Genomic DNA, 23,194 nt, shown 5'->3' on the forward strand with positions numbered 1-23,194 from the left:
GTGAAACTCTTTTCTCATTTAGTACTTTATACAGTCTCTCTCTTTTGTGTGATCACTTTAGCCAAGTAATTGACTAAGGGCACCGCCAGGAGAGAAAATAGTGGAGTCATTTGATTTCCTGTGGCATTTCTTCACTTCTTAACCAGCCTGAAGGTGTGGCTTCATTCTAGGATATGGGCCCCGATGCCTCCATCCTTCTGGCAGGAGTCATCCTTTTATGTGTCTAAATAGTGTGTGTGTGTCATCTGGTGACTCCCCTGTGGGTGTCGCAACAGATCCTGTCCTTGCATAACTTCTTTTAAGCAAAGACCCACGTTTCACCCACAAAATAGTCAATTCACTTTGCAATACATTCTGTGAAGCATTTTGAGATGTCTCAATGGCGTGATAAGGCGCTATATCAAATGCAAGGATTATTATTATTAAAGAACAATAACCAAGAGCAGGAAACCTAGCCTATTATTCTCCTTGCTTACTCCAGGGATGTTCAGGCCAGTTCAAGTGTGACTTTTTATACATTTTTATACATTTTCACCAGATGACACACACACACACATTTAGACACATAAAAGGATGACTCCTGCCAGAAGGATGGAGGTATCTGGGCCTATATCCTGGAATGAAGCCACACCTTCAGGCTGGTTAATAAGTGTTTAAATTTGTGTAACAGTCCTACAATTGCACATCAAGGCAAGTGTAGCCAATTCAAGCATTGCAGAGTAGTCAAACTAGAGCATATTCAAATAGCAAAACAACTGGACGGATTACTCCCTGCTGAAGAAAGCAGATTCAAACAGGTGAAGCTACACCAGAAAGGATACAAGTATTCTTTGCTTTCCAGCGTGAATTCGGAACATGGTCACTAAGGACCATCATAATAATTGTGTTTTTTTTGGTCAGCCGGTTATCTGCCACATGCGGAAACCCATCACCATGCTTAAGAGTATCCAAACTGAGATTTCAGTAAGAGGGGTCTCCTTGGATTTGAACTAGCTCCAAGGTGACATGCCTCGCAATGGAATGTCGGAATCAAGCCAACCCTCTGCAGCGGTCTGGGGAAGGCCAGTTCCTGAGACAGACAGGTCCGCAGTACTTCAGGGCACTGCTGATGACAGCTCAGCCAGCCTGGCTCACCGGCAGGACCTAGAAGGGCAGACCAGTCACTGGGAGCAGGGAGTCATCCCACTCAGCTCCTGTTAACCCTGGAAGTCAAAGCCCTAAAGGATAAGGTGGTCCTAACTGGACATGCAGCAGGAAAGCTTGCTGGACAGCAATATCAAAGTCAAGATATGCGGTTTTAGCTGGTTAGATTTCAGCAGTTACCCCAATGCATACCCTGGGGAACCCAAGCCTTGCCAACCTGTGCCTAATAATTTCCGGAATTAGATAAGCAGGATGCATTCTTCCAAGCAGAGAATGTGCATACCACTCCAACAATCTATCTCTGGGATTTCCATGTGTAGGTGGGATGTATAGAAATTTCAGCTTGGTTTGGATATTCTTAAGTACAGTGATGGGTTTCCGCATTTGTCAGACACCGGGCTGACCAGAAAGTGCTGAGATTTCCATGCATCCCCCACCCCTGCCACACACATGGAAATCCCAGATAGATTGTTGGAATGGAATGTGCACTCTCTCCCTGGAAGGATGCTTCTCCTTACCTAATTCCAGAAAGTTTTAGGCCAAGGCTTGGGGACCCCAGAGTGTGGGATGGGGTAACTGCTGGAGTCTAACCAGCTAAAACTGCATAGCTTGCCATTCATATTGCCGTCTGGCAAGTTTTTGCTGCGTGTCCAACTAGGATAATTGCATTAAAATACCCCAATTATCCTCAAATTAACCATTTAATCCCTGTAATAAGATCACCACAGAACAGTACCTGGAAAATGTATGCACTTTTGAATATTCACGAACGTGCACAAATAAGAGAAATATATAGTAGCATTTTCTGCACTTGTTTTATTCTCAACTAAGAAATGTTCTCTTGCTTTCTTTTTTAAAAAAAAACTTTAGTAGGACAGATTGTAAAGGGTAAATAAAATGTGCAATATCCTTGATACTGTTACATGCAAACAAATTAGGGCAGAAATAAGGATTGCTTGTTAGACTGTTTCCTTGCAGTTCTGTGGAGTTTGATCAAAGTATTAAAGGCTATTGAGAGTGAACAATGAACAGAGGCAATTTAAGCATTCAGTCGTGTGGGTTATCCCATTCCATTCCACCCATACAGAACAATTCAGCATTATCAATGGCAAATGGCAAGAGCAAAAAGCATCCTCCTGACTCATGTTTCTGGAACTCTTGTTTAATCCACAAAAAAAACACATTTTAATGCGTTAGTACTTGAAGGTGATGATTTATTTTCCGGTTCCCCTTTGTTCTTGTATTGCCTATAATGAACGGACTGCTGCACATTGCAGCTTACCCTGGTGACACTGGCTTGATTCACGAGCAAGCAATAAATTGCAATATCATTAACATTTACAACAAGACAATTTAGTCCATTCATCTGAACATTCTGATGGCTAACACGTTTCTTTCCCTCTCCCTCAGTTTCCTTAGATGTATAAAATATTGCATGCAAAGCCAATCAAGCTCAACAAAAGCAAACCAGTCAAAGAGGTGTAGATAATTCTAAAAACGACTCATAGAATCTCATAGTACAGAAGGAGGCCAATCAGCCTTTGCCAGCTTTTTGAAAGAGCTATCCAATTAGTCTCACTCCCCCACTCTTAATAATAATAATAATAATCCTTGCATTTGATATAGCGCTTTTCACGTCAGGAGGACGTCCCAAAGCGCTTCACAGAACACACTGTAAAGTGAATTGACTGTATATTTGTGGGCGAACGCGGCAGCCAATTGCGCACAGCAATGTCCCACAAACAGTCGTAGATTGAAAAATGACCAATTTAATTATTGTTTTTTTTGGTTTTGGAGGGATTATTATTAGGCGTGTGGAGTAAGGAAACTTGCCCAAGGTTTCGCCCTGCCTGGAATTGAACTCAGGTCTCTCACTTGCAAAGCGAGTGCTCTAACCACTGAGCTACAGGACTCCACTCTTATGCCATAGCCCCACAAATTTTTCCTTTTCAAGTAGCTATCCAATTCCCTTTTGAAACCTAATCTCAAATCTGCTTCCAACCACCCATTCCAGCCCGACAGTTCAGTCTGACCTAAACTGTGCCAATCACAAACATTCTGCAAGGTTTCGACCTTTTGCACGTGTTCTACCTGCCTCCCCTGCCTATCCCAACACCAATACTTTTGCTTTCCAATGAAACGATGAGAAAGCTCATTTCCTTCTGAGCAAATTCTTTCTGGCTTGGGGTCAAAGGAAACATCTCAAATGTACCACACCTGGGAAAATGCCTTCCAGATATGAATTCATTATAAATGACAACAAGGTACACCGCACCCCATAGTTTAGAATACAGATATAAATTGTCCCATGTTGCAATCACTTTTGCCTGGTCTACAAATTTAATCTAGATTTTGCAACTAAATGGATTCTTCATTTGCATAACAAACTATTTATTAACCGAATTAATGCATTAATAAGGTGCATATATTGAAATAATTTGCTTGTGCACATTAAATTATATTCATGTGCCTTAACATTTTGCTGCAATGTTTTTGTTAAAATTTCAAAAAACCTCAAGGAAAAGCCTGGGAAACTGCAACAGCCAGATTCTGTCTAGCAATTTGATTATGGTTTAGATTAAAAAGGAAAAATAAACAGTGAACAGCACTGCAACCGGTTTTAAAAAGGAAATGGAGTATCTGTTGGTTTAGAGACAACAGCAAAGACCTTTCCTTAAAATGTGAGACGTTGCACATTCGCATCGGGAAAAGTACAGAAACTTTATAAGTTCTGTTCCTTTAATCGGACATAGCTCTAAATACTGTACTACTTAAATTGTGCCCAATTTTGTTCAGGGCTTGAAATTCCCCACCCCCGCCTAACCCTGGCATTTGGCCTCAACCTGTCCATGTGATACGAACAGCAGGACATGTTACAAATGAAGATCGAAGGAATGCATTATGCCTCAATGTGTTAATCTTTTCTGCTCCAATAAAAACCACAGGAGCAGAAAATGGCTCCACTATGACAAGTGACCAGACACTGTGTGCCCCATCGACTCCTGATGTATGGAAAGCATGCCTCGAACAGAAAGAAAAATTGCAATGCGACCACTGTAGCTTTTGTGCTGTGTTTTCACATTGTCTGGGCAATTACACAGGCAGCTTTGTTCACTTTGAGAAACGAACCAGTGGGAAAATAATTCTGTGCCCAGACTGTTGGATACAAACAGCTGAACTTGTCAGGAGTGAGGAGAAAATGCCACTCCTACCAGAAATGCGTTATTTCCCCTCTGCCCTTTTCTAAAGAGCCACATTCAATGCATGACATCACTGGCCACCCCCATCAGAAGCCCCCGCAGTGGAGATTATTTTTAGTTATTTATTCTGCACACGTCTGCCAAGTGAAGTGTCCGGCATAGCTCAACCCAGGAAGATTATGTGAACCAAACTGGCCCCTGTATCAGGATTCCCAATAATCACTTTCTACACTCCGAATATGTGACATTATTAGACGGTGATTTAAACAACTCGAAAGGCGAGAGTATTTATAAACTGGCAACAAATACTTAGCATGGGTCAATCATGGGATCTAATTAAAACAAGGATTAAGAAGAATAAGTAAATAAAGAATAAAGTCAGCTGATGGATATCAGGAGGTCAGGATTCCTGATACTAAATTACTATGGACAGAATTTCGACAAAGATAAAGAAAGGTCTTCCGAACGTCTCAAAGTGCTTCACAGAATACACTTCACAGTGACTGTATTCTGTAGGCAAGCACAGCAGTGAAATTACTATTCGGTCTAATGATAACTACCTGAATCTTCTTGTAACCCTTTTAACTGTTTGCGGGACACTGCTGTGCACAATTGGCTGCCACATTTCGCCCACAAAATACACTTTACAATATAGTCTGTGAAGCATTTTGAGATTTGATAAGGTGCTATATCATATGCAAGGATTATGATTATTATTTTTAGAAGGACTATGACAGAGGCATGGGATCAAGCTAGCCACTGTATAGTGTGGTGTGTGTGCCCATGTTATATCCTAACCAGCGGTATGTTGAAGCATAAATGGGTCGCACTGTATTAGCCAAGAGTAAGAGTGAACCATGTGCAACCCCAAACGTTAAAAAATTGCACAATACCATACTTCAAACGGTTATGCCGACTCATGTGAAATAATCACTACATGCCCAGAATTTTGTCACAGTTCTGAATCTTATGAAACTCTCAATGTGGTTTCCAGTTTACACAACACAATGGTTCACCTCCAGGATTCCTTGCAAACTCAACTTCCCCGGAAACATCTGCACTGCCTAAAGGAGGGAGGGAATTCAAAACAGTACTTCAAATTTAGTGTCAAGTGAGGGGAACTGGTTACAGATATATACAATGATTTTGTGGTGCTAACCAACTACCATTAAAAGAAATGGCAATATACCTGCAGCTGCACAATTTCTGTTCCCAAACCCAAATCATCCCGTCATCATCATCCAAAATATCCCATCTGGCAGGATGTTGGCTCCTACATCATTTGAGCATATGATGTGGTGAAACTAATACCAGATCCAGATGTGTTGGGAACAGAAGTGGAGATCATATTTTCAGGCAAGGATGTTTATGGAAGGATGAAACCTGCTGAGCCAATGGTACTCACTACCGCAAAAAAAAGGTTCGGAATAGATTTACAGATTTGCTTTCTTGAACGTATACAAACAACATCGACACAATGTGCTCTTTGAACATAAATGATAAGCACGTTCACAGCTATGGAAATGTAAATGTTTTTCACACACAAAAGAAATCACAACTCAATTTATTTTGATCAGCTGGGTATCTTGACATATGCAGAAACAGTCACTGTGCTTGAGTATCTGAACCAGTGAGAGTTCCACATATATATGCCATCTACACACAAAGTGGCATAATGTACATGTTATGACGATTTATATCCGATAAGCCAAAAGCAAATTATCCGCCACAGAACTTAAACGCAATGAAGAAAAATCAAAGAATTAGGTAAAGTTAATTGGGTTGTGCAATAAAAATGATAGAATTTTAATTGTATGTCAGATTCCCTATGGTTTGATTCCAAACAAGTTGAAGCAAATGCCAATTAGTCTGCCATCCATGAAAGTTTGTAAAGAGCTAATACAAAGGACTGATTTGGGAAACAGTCCAGGAAAATAAAGCATGCGAACAGATTTATTTTAAGAGCATTTTAAGGGAAGCGAAAATACTTGCCTATGAGAAGAAAGGGGAGCGTAACAAAACCATAACCAAAATGGCTGAATATGAAAGCCAAAACTAACACAAAGATCAAAGAGGAAGTTTAAAAAGATACAAGGAAGAAAAAGTGGAGAGGACTGGGAATCACATCAAAGGCAATTGTAGTCCTTTTAGCTAACCTCGATTAAGTGGCTAAAAGCAGTTCCCAGGTGACCAGGAGATTACAGATTCAAAGCCAATCTGTGTTGAGTTAGCTGATTTTAGCCACAATTAATCTCAGTGCCATTCAAAATCAGCCATGGTTCTAGCTCCAGACCACTACCCACTGACCTCTGCTGGAAGGTGACCACTGTGTGGATATTGGGCAAGAATAAGCTCAACAACAACAACAAAATGACATTTATAGAGCGCCTTTCACGTCGGGAGGACGTCCCAAAGCGCTGAACAGTCAGGGCCTGAGCATGGGGGAGGGGTGGGGTGGTGTAGGGGTGAGGGAAGGCAGAGAGATGGGAGGGAGATCAAAGGCACCGACGAAGAGAAAGATCTTGAGACCGACCTTGAAGGAGGCAAGGGAGGAAGCGAGGTGAAGGGACCATGGATGGAGTTCCAGAGTGTGGGGGCAGAGAGGCTGAAAGCCCGGCCACCGATGGTAGGGCAGGTCGGACGGGAGACATGGAGCAGGCCGGAGCCCGATGAACGGAGGGAACGGGCAGGCTCGTAGGGAGTCAGCAGGTCAGAGAGGTAGGAGGGGGCAAGGTATGGATAGCCTTAAAGGTGAGGACAAGGACCTTGAACTTGATCCTCTGAGGGATGGGGAGCCAGCGAAGTTGGGTGAGTGTGGAGTGATGGGTTCACGAAGCCTGGTGGGTGAGAGTACACGAGCTGCAGAGTTTTGGATGATCTGCAGCTTGGGAAGGGAAGAGTTGGGAAGGCCGATGAGGAGGGAGTTCCCGCAATCAAGCCTTGGGGTGACGAATGCATGGGTGAGAGTTTCAGCAGCCTGAGAGGTGAGGCAGTGGCGGAGTCTAGCAATATTGCGGAGGTGGTGGTAGGCAGTGCTAGTCATGGCGCAGATGTGGGGGAGAAAGGACAGTTCAGGGTCAAACAAGATACCTTGACTGGCTTAGTGAGGTTGAGTGTGCAGTCGTGGAGGCTGATGCTGCCAGCGCCTGAGGTGCGGAGGCGTTGGCGCGAGCCACTCTGAAGGGCCTCGGTCTTGCTGACATTGAGTTGGAGAAACTTGGCCCTCGTCCAGGACTTGATGTCAGACAGGAGAGGTAGAGTTGGGTGTAATCCGCATACATGTGGAAATTTACCCCATGTCTCAGGATGATGTCACCAAGGGGAAGCATGTAGAGGGTGAAGAGGAGGGGACCGAGGACAGAGCCCTGAGGAAGACCGCACGAGACAGTGCGGGGGCAGGAGGAGAAGCCGTTTGCCGCGACAAAGTGGAGGCAGTGTGAAAGGTAGGACCTGAACCACTTGAAGGTTGAGGTAGGAGGAGAAGCGGTTTCGGTCAAATTGCTGGTCAACTTTGACCGTTAAGTCTCACGCATTAAGAATGGTAACTTGGGTCAGAGGTCAATAACAGCAGCAAAAGAACAAACAAAACCAATAATAATCCTTGCATTCGATATAGTACCTTTCGCGTCAAGAGTACGTCCCAAAGCACTTCACAGGAGTTTTTTCTGTGAAATGTAGTGGCTATATTTGTAGCCGAACGCACCAACCCAATTGCACATCAATATCCCCAAAACATCTATGACACCGGGACAGAGAAAGTCCCTTCTCTTTTCAAATAGTACCAGGGATCTTTAACATCGACCTGAACAGGCAAGACGTTTGACTCAGAAGCGAGGGTGAGAATGAGCCACACTCAAGAGTAGTGTCTGTGGAACCAAGTGCTCTAACCACTGAGCTACAGGACTCAACTATATACTTAATCCCATAAGAACATCAACTCCATTAGAAGGAAAATGAGTCAAATACATTTATACTGTGGAGGAAAATTGGCAGGACTTTTTTTTTTGAGAAAAAGTGAACGAACAAGAATTCCACAAGGTTACCACAAGAAAGACCATGACTAACACTGCCATGAACAATGAAAGGGAAAAACAGTCTTGGAGCATCCTCACCGATTTAATTAAGGTTAAATTGTTACTTAAGGGAATTGGAATAACTTTGGATTGTTACAATGACTGCATTTTAAACTCTGTTCTATTGCATCATTCATACATATATTTGTATAAAATGGCAGATGTTCAGCATCTCGAGAGATCAGCACTTAGCTTTAACAAAGGACTGCTTTTTTGGGTTGAAATTATAGATTATTATGCAAATGCTAGCTTCATTTAAAAATGCTGTTAAGAACATAAGAATTTGCTAGGCGAAAGAAGTCTATCTAGTTTGCCTTCCTCCATCCTGGGAATCGCATGACATAGAATCATAGAATATTACAACAAAGAAGGAGGCCATTCGGCCCATCGTGCCTGGGCCAGCTCTTTGAAAGAGCTACCGACGAAACCCACTCCCCCACTCATAAGAACATAAAAACATAAGGATTGTTAAACAAAAGAAGACCAAGGTCCATCAAGTTTGCCTTCCACCGTCCTGGCAGTCGTATGTACATGTCATGTTCGAAACTAATAATAATCCTTGCATTTGATATAGCGCTTTTTCACCTCTTTGAGACGACTCAAAGCGCTTCACAGAATAGACTGTAAAGTGAATTGACTGTATATTTGTGGGCGAAACGCAGCAGCCAATTGCGCACAGCAGCGTCCCACAAACAGTCGTGGATGGAAGTGACCAATTTTTTTTTTTTTTTTTTGAAGGGTTATCAGGCGTGTGGAGGAAGGAAACTTGCCCAAGGTTTCGCCCTGTTGGGAATCGAACCCAGGTCTTTCACTTGCGAGGTGAGTGCTCTAACCACTGAGCTACAGGACTCGACGATATACTTAATGCCATAAGAACACCCTTTCCCCAAGGTCTTGCGATTTTTTTTTTGCTTTCCCCATAGCCTGGACCAATAGAAAATTGCGGATGCACATTTTATTTCTACGCAATTCACTACAAACTACCCCTGCCATAAATGTAGTTTCTGGCCCGCGGGCCTCCCGCCTGTTTACCTGACGTCACTGTGGGTGGGGCGGCTCTGGACACTCATGCTCTGTGTGGTTCAAGGGGCAAATGGGCTTCACTCACAGGCCCTGCTCTTGTGATTGTCTGTGTGTCTCTGTGTGTTCATGTCTGTGAGTGTATGATTGTCTGTGTGTATGTCTCTCTACATGACATTTGTGAGTGTTTGTGTGTATCCGTGTGTGTGCGTCTCTCTCCCTCTCTGAGTGTCTGCGTTATTATGTCTGTGCCTCCCTCTCCTCTGTGTGTTTGTGGGTGTGTGCCTGTGTGTCTCTCTATATTTTTGTGAGTGTCTCTTTGTGAGTGTGTGTCTCTCTCTGTCACTGTGTGTCTCTCGGTTTCTGAGTTGGCAATAAAATGTACCTCAATAGCTCCAATCAACCCCCTGCCATTTTCTGTAAAATTTAACCTCCCCCACACAACTCCCACAATCTTCTGCAAAATATAGAAATATCCCTGTAATTTTGGGCACATATTTCCACATTTTTCTATTGTCCCAACGCCTAGCCTTGCAAAAATCACCAAAACAACACCTTGCATTTATATAGCACCCCTCACGCAGGTTAGCGTCCCATAGCGCTTGACTGTGGCAGAGCACTACACCAAGCCGGGAGGAGGTGACCGTAGACACGGTCAAAGTGGAAGGTCTTCAGGCGCAATCTGAAGATGGGGAAGGAAGGGGGCAAAATGGAGGGAGAGAGAAAGAGTATTCTAGAGTTTCGAGGCGTAGTGGCTGAAAGCTCGTCCACCGATGGTGGAACGGAGGTTCACAAGGGACAAGCAGGAGGCTGGAGCCAGTCAAGCAAAGGCAGCAGGTAGTGGATTGGGGAGTAAGCAGGTCGGAGAGGTAGGAAGGTGCCAGGCCATGTTGAATACGAGCGTAAGGATCTTGAAACCGATCCGTTCGGCGAAACAAGAAGATTCCATTTATAGAGCACCTTTCACGTCGGGAGGACATCCCAAAGCGCTGGACAGTTGGGTCAGGACCCGAGCAGGGGGGAAATGGTCAGGGTGAGGGAAGGGAAGGAGCGAGGAGGGGGGAAATAGTCAGGGTAAGGGAAGGAAAGGGAGGAAGCAAGGCGAAAGGCAGTTTCGGGTTTTAAAAGGACTAAGGATGAAACAGGCAGATAGATGGCCATGGTTGTAAAGACTTATTTCAGCACGTCAGCTGAATCTCACAGGATTGTGGCCCACCTCAAGCTCCTTGATCTTCTCGTCTGCCATTTTCTGCTTTTCTTGAAGCTGGCTGTGAATCATCGCTTTGGGTTGCAGAATGAACCTAGAACAAAAAGTTGAAATGGGAAAGCATGAACAATGTGTAACATTTGCAGCCAAGAAAGATTTGTGCTGTGTTTGTACTGCTGAAAGAGAAGCAGGAGAAAATGTGAAGCACAAAGTCTTGTTTACAAATGATTGCATCGGGGCTATTTCAACTCCAAAATCTGGTGTTCGTTTTATAACCTCATTAAAGAGACCATCAAACAACCAGCTCTATACATCAAGCCAAGTCAGGATTGTTAAAGCACCTTGGGACGTCCTAACGACCTGAAAGGCGCTATATAAATGTAAATTTGTATTGTATTATATCAAAAATACTCAGTTGAGCATTATATGTCGGTCTACTGGACAGCCTGAGAACTTTGAAGGGATCATTGGGGAAGCAGCTTGATTCAGTCCCATCGTGTCCTACACTGTAACTGACAAATCAAAGTGTTAAATAATTATTGACCTTTTAAAAAATGAATAACATTGCAAAACTTGAAAGGCTCCTTTTTTAAAAAAGTGACATCATAATTTGCCAAATTAGTCACTACAGTTTACAGTAACTACACTTTACAATATATCCTGCAAAGCGTTTTGAGACATCCTCCCAGTGTGAAAGGTACTGTATCAAACACGAGGATTGTTATTCTTCTACCATGATTGCTTGTAGGACTCTGCTGTGCGCAATTGGCTGCCACGTTTTGGCCACAAAATACACAGTCAATTCAGTTCACAATATATTCTGCAAAGTGCTTTGAGACATCTCAACAATGTGATAAGGCGCTATATCAAATGCAAGGATTATTAACATTATTATTATTATCATCTACATTCCTTTAACTACAATATTGCAGGCAATGTTTAATTTTAGATTAGCATGGAATTTTATGCTACGAATATGATACATTTCTATATAATGACTGAATTCCTAGCGACTTAAAGGAAGCTGTGGAGCTTTACCTAACAGGGATGAAGCAGCATAAATATTTGAACAGACTTGGAAGGAGCCATTACGTGGCATGGCTCAGGTAGAGAGGACTACTGCTGTTTAATGAGGAACCTGGTCTTTTTTTGTTTTTATTGAACCCTGCAGGACACGGGAAATACTGTCTGGGATTAAGGTAGCAGCTGAAGAGATTATTTGATGTTACAGAGAGCGAGCATGCATACAGTGTACACCATTATGAAGTCATGGCTAAGAAATGGCATCTACAGAATGACTACCTCAGCAAAACTATATCTATGCAGATTCCTCTCCCACCCCCATCCCCCCAGGATAAAATCCTTCGGTGGTCTGACTTTTCAAACACTCACCCAAGATCAAGTTCATGCTGCCCGAGGTACTTTAAAAAGTTTTTTTTTAAATTGCATTCTACGTTAGTATTTATAGCAGAGCTAAAACAACTGCAAAAAAAAATGTTAATTAAAAACGCTTTGCATCAGGTCCTGACATATTTTTCATCACCTCCTCAACTTTACCTATAACGGTTTATAAACAGGTCATGTGTTTTTCATGATGTCAGCAAACAGGAATAATCGAGGGTCCCAAAATTGCAGTTGTTGCATTCCTAGACACTTAGCGGACAGAGAAATTTATACCATTGTCCCTATATAGTTCCCAGGGGAAAGAGGAAGGGAGGGCGAAAGTCTCCCTCCACGAGTTAAATTAGATTTATCATTCTTATTTAAAGTGTTATGTAACCATTCCAAGAGGCACTGTATGCAATGAGAGACACTGGAACACACAACTGTCCATAAACATACTGTACTTGACTGAAAGGTTATTGCCACCAGCACCATTCCCACACTCATTCTACAGGATCAAGCAATAGCAATTATGTTTTAATCTTTACAGAAACATCCAGTACAAATTTTGGACTCCAATTTTCTCCTGTCTCTTGAAGGGGTACTAGTTTCAAGCGCTCTGACACACTGCCCTGTGTGAGGGGCGCTATATATACGCAAGTTGTTGCAGTTGTTGTGCCTGAGTCCCATCAATTAAATAGGCATTCATCACATGACCGTCAACAAGGAAACAAGGAAGCATCACCCTCACATACAGTCCCCTCTCCCCTCCTCGCCTGACGTCCCTGTCTCAGCCATTTTCAGGAAATATCACTGGACAACAACTTACATTCATATAGCACCGTTCACATAGGGTAATAATAATAATCAGCAGTGGAAAAAATGTTTTTTTTATTCCTTCTCTTTAGCTCTTTAAACACTGACCCCACTGTGGCTAAGACCAGCCAACTCAGGACACAGACCTCAAACTACAGACCATCCCCATCGACAGGTATTCAGTCTTGTAGGTAGTGCATTTACCAAATTCAACCACGGAGCCATCCTGTAAAAGGACCGATGTTTTCAGACACTTAGGAATACATTTGGTTAATGGGAATAAAAAAGTTTCATCCCTAAAAACGTGTACCAGCATTATATTCTGCAACAAGAACACGCTACATGATAAACAGAAAAGCAATGTGCAGACCACATGCCATCGAGTTGTACAACCTACTCTGAAGAAAGTCTAAGATTCTATTATAGGTTTAACATAGTGTGTTTGCTGGATGTCCTCCAGATCTTATATTGCAAAGTACGTTGCAACTTTTCTTTGCCTCACTCAGTTACCGCTTTACTGTAAAACACACGCTGACTATTCAGCAACCCATTCTAACAAAGCAATATTCTCAAAATAATAATAATCCTTTGCATTCGATATAGCACCTTATCATGTCGTTGAGATGTCTCAAAGTGTTTTGCAGGACATACTGTAGAGTGTTTTTTGACTGTATATTTTGTGAGTGAAACGCGGCAGCCAGTTGCGCACAGCAATGTCCCACAAATAGACATGGAGTGCAGCCTAAGTTCATTTTTTATAAAAAAAGAGAGTTGCATAGAAGACTTGAATTACAAATACTAAAATTCCTGCAAGGATGACTTCAGCGTAATCAGCCCATCGCGTAAGAGGACTGAAGTGATTCAGAATCCACTGGCGCACGACCAAGAGACTTGTTATTTCTGAGTGACACACACACGTCTCCTAAAGACTTGCGGCCTAACTGTCTGCAGATTTTTGATTTGTTTTAATCCCGGTTGCAATTTGTTTTGCCGAGGTTCTAAATATACGCAGCCAAAAGCACCTCAGGATGACCGCTATACCAGAATGTTATGACTAGTTTGTTTTCATTTAGCGTGCACTTGTATCCTGCAAGTAGCACATCCCCAAAAGACATCAATAAAATACACAAATAATCAACATCGCACGATGTATTAAATCCATTTCGATCGCAGTAACATGGAAAACAAACTTTGCAGGTGTAAATATAAAAGTTTTTGTTTTAAGTCGCAGATCACATGTTTTGGCAGGGAGTTGGAGCTCATTACTGCAAAATCACAGATGGGAAACAGTCCGTTTTCCTACATACTGGAGCTGTAACCCAGCAAACAAGAATCAAACCGCCTTAGTTATTAAAATATTAGGATTCAGCAAAAATAGCTTACAGTAAAAAGGACAAAATGATTGGTTATAAATTTGATTTTTTTTAACCATTAAAATGTCAATTTTTAAAAAACACACACATTTGAGATCAGCATGTAAATCTAAGAATAAGAATTGTGATTCCTCAGCATTAAAGGACTTTATTACCCTGAAACTGAACCACAGCCTTTTTGGCTAATTAGATAAATGCAAAAGTGCCTGGAAAATACACAGCCATTGCACTCTACAGTAAATCCTACAAAGTGCTTGGAGTTGTCCTGTTCGTGAAAGGCCCTGTAACAAATGCAAGGATTGCTATTATTTTATTATGTATTTGCAGAACAACAACTTGCATTTATATAGCGCGCTTTACATGGTGTAGCATCTTGGTGGACTTAACAGGCTTGAATCTAATATGTCCATGGACGTAAAGCCAGGGAGAGAGAAGAGGTGACCGTACAAATGAGACCGAATAGGAAGATCTTCAGGTGTGATCTGCAGATGAGCAAAGAGAGAGGAAGGTGGAGCGACTGAGGCGGAGTTCCAGAGTCTCGGCGTAGTGGCTGAAAGCATGGCTGCCAATGGTCAGCAGAGGGGAACGAGGTGTAATAATAATAATAATAATAATCCTTGCATTTGATATAGCGCTTTTCACGTCGGGAGGACGTCCCAAAGCGCTTCACAGAATATACTGTAAAGTGAATTGACTGTATATTTGAGGGCGAACGCGGCAGCCAATTGCGCACAGCAATGTCCCACAAACAGTCGTAGATTGAAAATGACCAATTTATTATTGTTTTTTTTTTTTTTGGAGGGATTATTATTAGGCTCTGTGTGGAGTAAGGAAACTTGCCCAAGGTTTCGCCCTGACCTGCCTGGAATTGAACTCAGGTCTCTCGCTTGCAAAGCGAGTGCTCTAACCACTGAGCTACAGGACTCCAAAGACAAGTGTAATAATCTAAGACAAGTTTCAGATACCAAAAACCCTGATTCAAATTCTCTAACACCGAGAACATTTTGAAAACAATCTTTCTCTTTTAATTGGCAAAAATGGGTTTGTGTTCTTTAAAGGTTTACCAATTTTCAGTTTTTGGCTAAAAACAGAAAACAATTAAACACGGTCTCATTTGTACATACAATGATTCACTCAGAGTGCTCAAATCACTATGCCACATGACTTCACGATATTAATAATAATAATCCTTGCATTTGATATAGCGCTTTTCACATCTTATCGACGTCTCAAAGCACTTCACAGAATAGACTGTAAAGTGAATTGACCGTATATTTGTGGGCTAAACACGGCAGCCAATTGCCCACAGCAGTGTCCCACAAACAGTCGTGAATAGAAAATGATCAATTTATTATTGTTTTTTGGAGGGATTATTATTAGGCGTGTGGAGTAAGAAAACTTGCCCAAGGTTTCGCCCACTGCCTGGAATTGAACCCAGGTATCTCGCTTGCAAGGCCAATGCTCTAACCACTGAGCTACAGGACTCCACTAATAATAATAGTTGCATTTGATATAGCAACTTATCACATCATTGAGACGTCTCAAAGCACTTCACAGAATATATTGTAAAGTTAATTGACTATATATTTTGTGGGCGAAACGAGCAAGATGTACAACTGATTATTTGTAAGATAGATGCAAACCCTCCAGTTTCTTAAGACATCCTCCCGATATGAAGGACGCTATATAAATTTAAGGATTATTACTATTATTGTGATAATTGCAGGATAGACATTCACCAACTGCAGTAGTGAAGACACTCTCCCTATTTTGGTCTATTTTGGTTCAGCAATGAACAAGATAGTTAGACTGAGCTAATTGCTCAATGCCTAAGAATTTGTCAAGGGTGGACAAGTAAATATATAATAATCCTTGCATTTGGTATCGCACTTTTCATGTCTTCAAGACGTCTCAAAGCGCTTCACAGAATATACTGTAAAGTGAATTGACTGTATATTTGTGGGTGAAACGGGGCAATCAATTGCGCACAGCAGTGTCATCAATGGACACATTAGTTATATGTCTTGTATGAAGAACAGTCAAAAAAAAGCTGAGGTCAATGCTGTTAGGCCTGTGATAAGGTGCAATTAATACATTTCAGCTGGAATCTAATGGGACCAGACGAGCTTTACATTCAATCGTGTGCAAGTCCGATAACGGATATGGGAGTATCTTGAAAGCGCTCACCACCACAATAATATACATATTTCAGGAAAACCCAGTGTCACGTGATCGTGGAGGAAACAAAGCTTCAAGAGAAATTTTGAAGATACAAAAATACAAATCAAATAGTTTATTCACACGTAAAATAATTCACACCTGCTCATGTTACTTCAACCACGCCTTCGGTCACCTTCCTACCCCTCCTGACTCCAATCCCCTGCTCGGGTCCAAATCCCTGACTGTGCAGTGCCTTGGATATCCTCCCGATGTGAAAGGCGCTATACAAATGTAATCTGTTGGTGTTGTTACTTTCAAAGAAAGCCTTAACTGCCCCGATGACCCCAATTTGGGAACAGAAACTGTTTACATCCCCTCCTCCACACACACACATACCCTGGCTCTGCATCAGATTCTGAGGAGTGCTATATAAATGCAAGTTGTTGCTGTTATATTTTAAAGACTGACCCACAGATATAATTTATTTTTCCTTTACATTTTGAGCAAGCAAGCTAATTTCCTTTGAATTGTAAGTGCAAATATGAACTGATAAAAGTAGCAGCTAATCTAATCACACCTGCTTCATTGTAAATATTAAATGCCAATATTCAATCAAAATTTATATTAAAAAAAATAAGAAATTATCTCATTAAACTTTGCAAGTCCTTTCTAATCTACCCCTCCAATGTCTGAACATCGGGATGGCATGTCAGTACAGATTTATGCAATGCAGCATCATTTTCTTACTTTAGCTGCAATGATATTATCACCCCCATGAATAGAACCAGCCCAACTGGAGTGCAGCCAAGGCATTGCCAAGCATCACATCAACCTCATTTCACATGTTCGTACTCACTTGTTGTAAACTAAACTAATATTGCTCGTGTTTTTATTAACTCAATGGGTATTTGTATAGGCATGGGGTTAGGCCATTCAGCCCCTGAAGCCTGTTCCACCATTCTATAAGGTCATGGCTGATCTGTACCTCAACTCCAATTATCCGCCCTTGTCCCATATCCCTTGACACCCTTACTTTATACCCCAAGTCTCTATCCTTCTTTTCCTTATCTACATGCTCCCTCTTGACGAGCAACGTCATCCTTCCAATGACATCCAAATCTCCTCCTCCAGCTGCGACTCCCAGTCTGCTGATGTCCTATCAGCTTGTTTGACGTACAACAAGACCTGGATGAGCGCAAACTTCTTGCAGATGAATGTTGGCAAGACGGAAGCCATATTCTTTGGCTCCCGTTAACATCTTCTCTCCTGCGGGTCTGAAGTCCTCAACCTCCCCGGGCTCTCTCTCAGACTCATCAACCTGTGCGCAACTTACGCATCAGGTTCTATCCCCAACTTTCCTTTCTACCCCACATCTGTTCCCTGACCGTGACCGCTTTTTTACACCTCCGTCACATTGCTCGCTTCTGTCTATACCTCACAATCAACATAGCCCAAACCCTGATCCATGCCTTCGCCACTTCCTGTCTGAACTATTCCAATGCTTCAGCTCCACCATACACAAAACTCAATTAATTCAAACCTCCACTGCCAGGATACTCACCCGCACAAAACTCAGCAGCCCCATCACACCAGTCATTGCCAGGCTCCACTGGCTCCAATTACCGAACGGATCGATTTCAAGATCCTCTCACTCGTTTCCAAATCCATTCATGCCTTTGCAGCTCCCTACCTATCCGATCTGCTTACCAGCGACTCCACCACCCACTACCTCCGCTTGGCTGGCTCTGGTCTCCATCAGTGGCCATGCCTTCAGCCACTACGCCCCGAAACTCTGGAATTCTCTCCCCAATCCCTGAGCCTTGACCCTCCCTCCCACTTTCAAATCCCGCTTAAAGACCTTCCTTTTTGATTGTGCTTCTGGTCACCAACCCTCTCCTCTTGGGAGTCCTGTAGCTCAGTGGTTAGAGCACTCGCTTTGCAAGCGAGAGACCCGAGTTCAATTCCAGGCAGGGTGAAACCTTGGGCAAGTTTCCTTACTCCACACACCTAACAATAATCCCTCCAAAACCAAAAACAATAATAAATTGGTCATTTTCAATCTACGACTGTTTGTGGAACATTGCTGTGCGCAATTGGCTGCCGCGTTCGCCCACAAGTATACAGTCAATTGACTTTACAGTGTGTTCTGTGAAGCGCTTTGGGACGTCCTCCCGACGTGAAAAGCGCTATATTAAATGCAAGGATTATTATTATTATTATGTGTCAGACTCCAATTTCAAGCGCTCTGCAACGATATATCGCGTGAAGGGCGCTATATAAATGCAAGTTGTTGTTGTTAATAAATATTATCCACCTCAGTCTGGGAAAATTTTAGTGCGTTTAGACATTTTCCACCAATTTGCACTACCAATCAAAAGTTCAAAAACACTTTGTTTAAAAACAGAAAATGTTATTTGATACATCTTTTCATTTTGAGACGTCTTGACTTGATAGGGCATTGTATCAAATGCAACAATTATTCTGTGTTTTTATTTTAAATGGATCAGACTCTGGATGGGGGTAGCATGCTTGTAAAGTTTAAACACAAGTGTTTTTAACCTCTCTTCATTCTTTCCTGCTCAGCGTTTATGGAGGCAATGCTGCTTTTCTCTATTTCCAGCTTATTCATTCCTTTCACAGGAATTAAAGACTCCAATGAGAGGAAGCCCCTTATCATGTTTGTTTAAATATAGACGGAGTTTGAAATACCTATTGTTTACCTGTCTAAAGGCAAGCAAATAATCTGTAGGGTGTATAAAAATAACATGTACCTGCCCCAGGGGCAAGTTGGAAAAAATAAAGAGACTGCAGCCGCTTCTCGGTAGTTTACCTTTTATGTTCTTGGCTGAATAATGGAGCTAATAGGTCACAAATGACATCCTGACCATGTGTGACCAGGGCTCCCTCTGCCTCCTCGACCTCTCCGCCACCTTTGATACTGTAGACCACTCAATCCTCCTCCACCGCCTCTCCTCCCACCTCAACCTTCAAAGTTCTATCCCTTGACTATTTCAGGTCCTACCTTTCACACCGCCTCCACTTCGTCTCAGCAAATGGCTTCTCCTCCAGTCCCCGCACCGTCTCGTGCGGCGTTCCTCAGGACTCTGTCCTCGGTCCCCTCCTCTTCACATGCTCTCCCTTGATGGCATCATCCGCAGACATGGAGTAAATTTCCACATGTATGCAGATGACACCCAACTCTTCCCTTCACAAGCTGCAGATCATCCAAAACTCTGCAGCTTGTGTACTCTTGCGTACCAGGCTTCGTGACCCCATCACTCCTACCCTCGCCGACTCCACTGGCTCCCCATTCCCCAGAGGATCAAATTCAAGATCTTCGTCCTCACTTTGAAAGCCACCCATGGCCTTGCCCCCTCCTACCTCTCTGAGGTAGGAGGGGGCAAGGCCGTGGGAACTTTTGTTTGAAATACCTATTGTATTGACTCCCTACCAACCTGCCCGCTCCCTCCGTTCAGCAGGCTCTGGTCTGCTCCATGTCTCACCCCTGACCTGCCCTACCATCGGTGGACAGGCTTTCAGCCTCTCTGCCCCTACAATCTGGAAATCTATCCCACAGTCCCTTCGCCTCGCTTCCTCCCTTGCCTCCTTCAAGACCGGTCTCAAGACTCTCCTCTTCAATCGTGCCTTCAGTCGCTCTCCCACCTCTCTGCTTTCCCTCACCCCTACCCCACCTCTTCCCCAAGCTCGGGTCCTGACCCCTGAATGTCCAGGTCTTGGGACATACTCCCAACGTGAAAGGCGCTCTATAAATGCAATTTTGTTGTTGTTGTAATATTGGAACACATTTCCATGTCCTAATACTGATAAAAGTTCCCTCTTTGTAAAAGAAAATTACTGCGCCAGCAACCTGCAATCAAACCATGAACAACTGACAGTTCCAAGATGGCTTGAGAACAGTCTGTGCAAGAGAAGCACAGATATCTGTCAGACAAGTCACAAACCAAGGTACTCTCTAATTTATCCCATAACCATTTTTTTTTGTATAATGGACCGAATGAATGAAGTTGCTAATGTCACTCTACCCTTTATAGATGATCACAGAGCACATCTAATACAGAACACTTAAGGATGTGAATAAATACATCAATCAGTAGGTTGTTATACATTGGCTGTAAAACTGGACTTTTAAGCTAATAACAGGCCAATTTGTGCAGTGTGGCTCTGTTCCGGTTCCAAAATGGGCACATGACGAGGAGAATTAAAGTTTGTATTTTTTTAAAAAGAGAGGATTTAGTTAGAAGTAATGTAACAATAAAGTTAAAATGTTGACAAAGTGAGGAGAGCAAGAGCCTTTTTTTTAAGTTACTTCTATTTCAAACAACTTTAAGTATTTATTTGGTAGTTCTGAGTTACTGCCTCATTGAAGTCTGACATTTATAATTAAAGCAACAATACCGACTGCATTCTATGGTTGTTTCTATTTCAGTGTGTGAGTTGGAAATGTTTTTAACAAGAAAAGGCCAAGCCAGGGAATCAGGTTGTTTGAGTTAAACAATCTGTATAAAATGAACAAATTTCTGTTTTTTTAACTCTAGATATAGCTCTGCAAGAGAAAACCAAGAACAGGCTGCAACCTGTTAAAATTCTACAATAACTTCTCTGTAACCAATTTAAGGCCATGGCAGCAACAAATCAGTGCCACATTAATTTAGCAAATTATTACCAATGTCAAACTCATTTTGACTTTACGAAGTTTAGGCATATCTTCTGTATTTGAGCCAGAGTTAGAGAGAGAATCGGAGTGCAAAAGCACATTCAGACTGGGATTTACGAGGACTGGCGCTGGTAACAAAGCTTTAAGCCAAACATGTGGGCATCAAAGCAATTTTAAATTAAGCTTCAAAACTGCAAAGTATTATAACTGCAAACCTCTCCGACCTCCTCACTACCTAATCTACCAACCGGCGCCTCCGCTCAACTGGCATCAGCCTCCTGCTTGTTCCTCGCACCCTCCATTCCACCATTAGAGGCCACACATTCAGCCACTACTCCCCGCAACTCTGAAACACTCTCTCTCAATCACTCTGCCTTGGCCCCTCTCTCCCCTTTTTCAAGCCCCGCCTGAAAACCGTCCTTTTTGACCGTGCCTACAATCTCCTCCCCCCCACCCACCCCCCAGGCTCAGAGTCAGGCTCCACCACTGTTGAGCCCTGAAAAGCTAGCCTGCATAGAGGGTGGTACATAAGTGCAAGTTGTTGTTATGACTGTTGCAAATTCTGCAAAACCATGTAAAAAGAGACTTAAACTGAAGTACAAATATCTGGCCTGAAACAGCGCCGGACCCTTATTACAGTGGATTCTTTATTTATGTCAAGTTTGAAATTCTTCACACCTCACTTTACTCCACAGTTTGTAGTTTGCTCTTTCACAGTGGTTTCTGTTGCAAAGCATCCAAGGAGCTGCCCTTTTGCAAGTTCTGATGTCAACTGCGTTGCTTAGCTATGAAACCAAGCACTGTAAATGCCAAGCTTTTCTTTTTAAAAAAAACCTTGTTCCAAATTACAAACCGATCCAACGATTTCAATGTGACATTCACGGCAAGAAAACACAGAGAACTGGTGTTCTGTGAAGACCCTGTGCTGTGCTCCAAAAAACTATTACAAAGAACAATGAAAGGAGATCCTAATCTTCACCCACAATGACGAACAGTGGCAGCCAAGACTGAGTCTTTCTCCACATAGAGGAAGGGAAGAAAACTAAAGACCTGAGCTGCTATTTCTCCTCCCCCAGCATCAGCAAGGGCTCTGGGAGGTCACATGCCTATCTGCTTGGGTCACAAAATAGTGTAAAGCATAGAAACCCCTAAATAACACGGGGAAAGATGCAGGGAGTGTGAAAAGAGGAGATAGAAGGTGCTAATGTTTCCTAATGTTAATTACAAATGCACAAGTTGGAAAATTTCTCTTCAGTAAATGGTGTTGCACCCTTTGGTACATTTAGAAACCATTTGTGCTCACAATTTGATGAGCCTTTTACTTACATTCGACCCACGCCTTCAAACATGCGAGCATCTTCTGGCATTGTGGATATCTCCCCGTCAGTCAGATAAGCATGTTTCTTGGTTCGATTTAGCTGTTCGATTTGCAAGTCTGCAAGCTTTGCCTTCTGTTGGGTGTCGATCACTTTGGCCTGCAACTCAGCAAAAGCCTGAAGAAAGTAATAATAATAAATAATAATATTCCTTGTATTTGATATAGCACCTTATCACATCGTTGAGATGGCTCAGAGCGTTCACAGAATATACTGTAAAATGAATCGACTGTATATTGTGTGGGTGAAAGTACACACAACCAAATACATTTGAGGCCAGCTATAACAACTTTATTACCCTTCTCTAAATATCATGTAGTGCTATTCTCGTCTGTTGGTTTCCAAAGAAACCCGTAAGAGATCCTCTCTTTGATGGGCAGATTCTTTGAAGATGCACAGGATGTCTAGGGTCAAGCATTCCACAAACCCCTACAAATCAACACAAGTTATTTTAAGTACAAGGAGATGTATTTATACCTCACAGGGGAAGGTAAAACCACGGATCGGTTCAACAAAACTCACCAGCCTTCAAGTGGAAGTTTATCAATGGATTCTTCGTCCCAACACTACTCCTACACCACTAACGAATGCTAGTGCACTCACTGGAGGGCCCCATATACACACAACTTTGTTTTTTTCTCCTGAACACCAACGAAAAGATTAGCTCAATGTTCTTTGACAAAAGCCATTACAGACTGAATTAAAGTCATTCCAAGATCAGAGTGAAGGGAAAACTGGCCCTTTTTGTGACACTGAAACAAAACTGGG

The 23,194-nt window shown here is 42.5% G+C and overlaps 1 protein-coding gene across 1 annotated transcript in view; it reads right to left on the bottom strand.

Annotated features, from left to right (window-relative positions):
• pfdn1 (prefoldin subunit 1) overlaps positions 1-23,194 on the bottom strand; it is a 50,373-nt gene that overhangs the window by 22,572 nt on the left and 4,607 nt on the right. The window contains exons 2-3 of the mRNA XM_007905522.2: positions 22,377-22,543; positions 10,653-10,737 (exon numbers count right to left, since the gene is read on the bottom strand). Of these exons, the coding sequence (XP_007903713.1) occupies positions 10,653-10,737; positions 22,377-22,543 (252 nt within the window). The remainder of the gene's footprint in view (positions 1-10,652; positions 10,738-22,376; positions 22,544-23,194) is intronic.

Source organism: Callorhinchus milii, unplaced genomic scaffold, assembly GCF_018977255.1.
Source record: "Callorhinchus milii isolate IMCB2004 unplaced genomic scaffold, IMCB_Cmil_1.0 Scaffold13, whole genome shotgun sequence".
NCBI lineage: Eukaryota > Metazoa > Chordata > Chondrichthyes > Chimaeriformes > Callorhinchidae > Callorhinchus > Callorhinchus milii.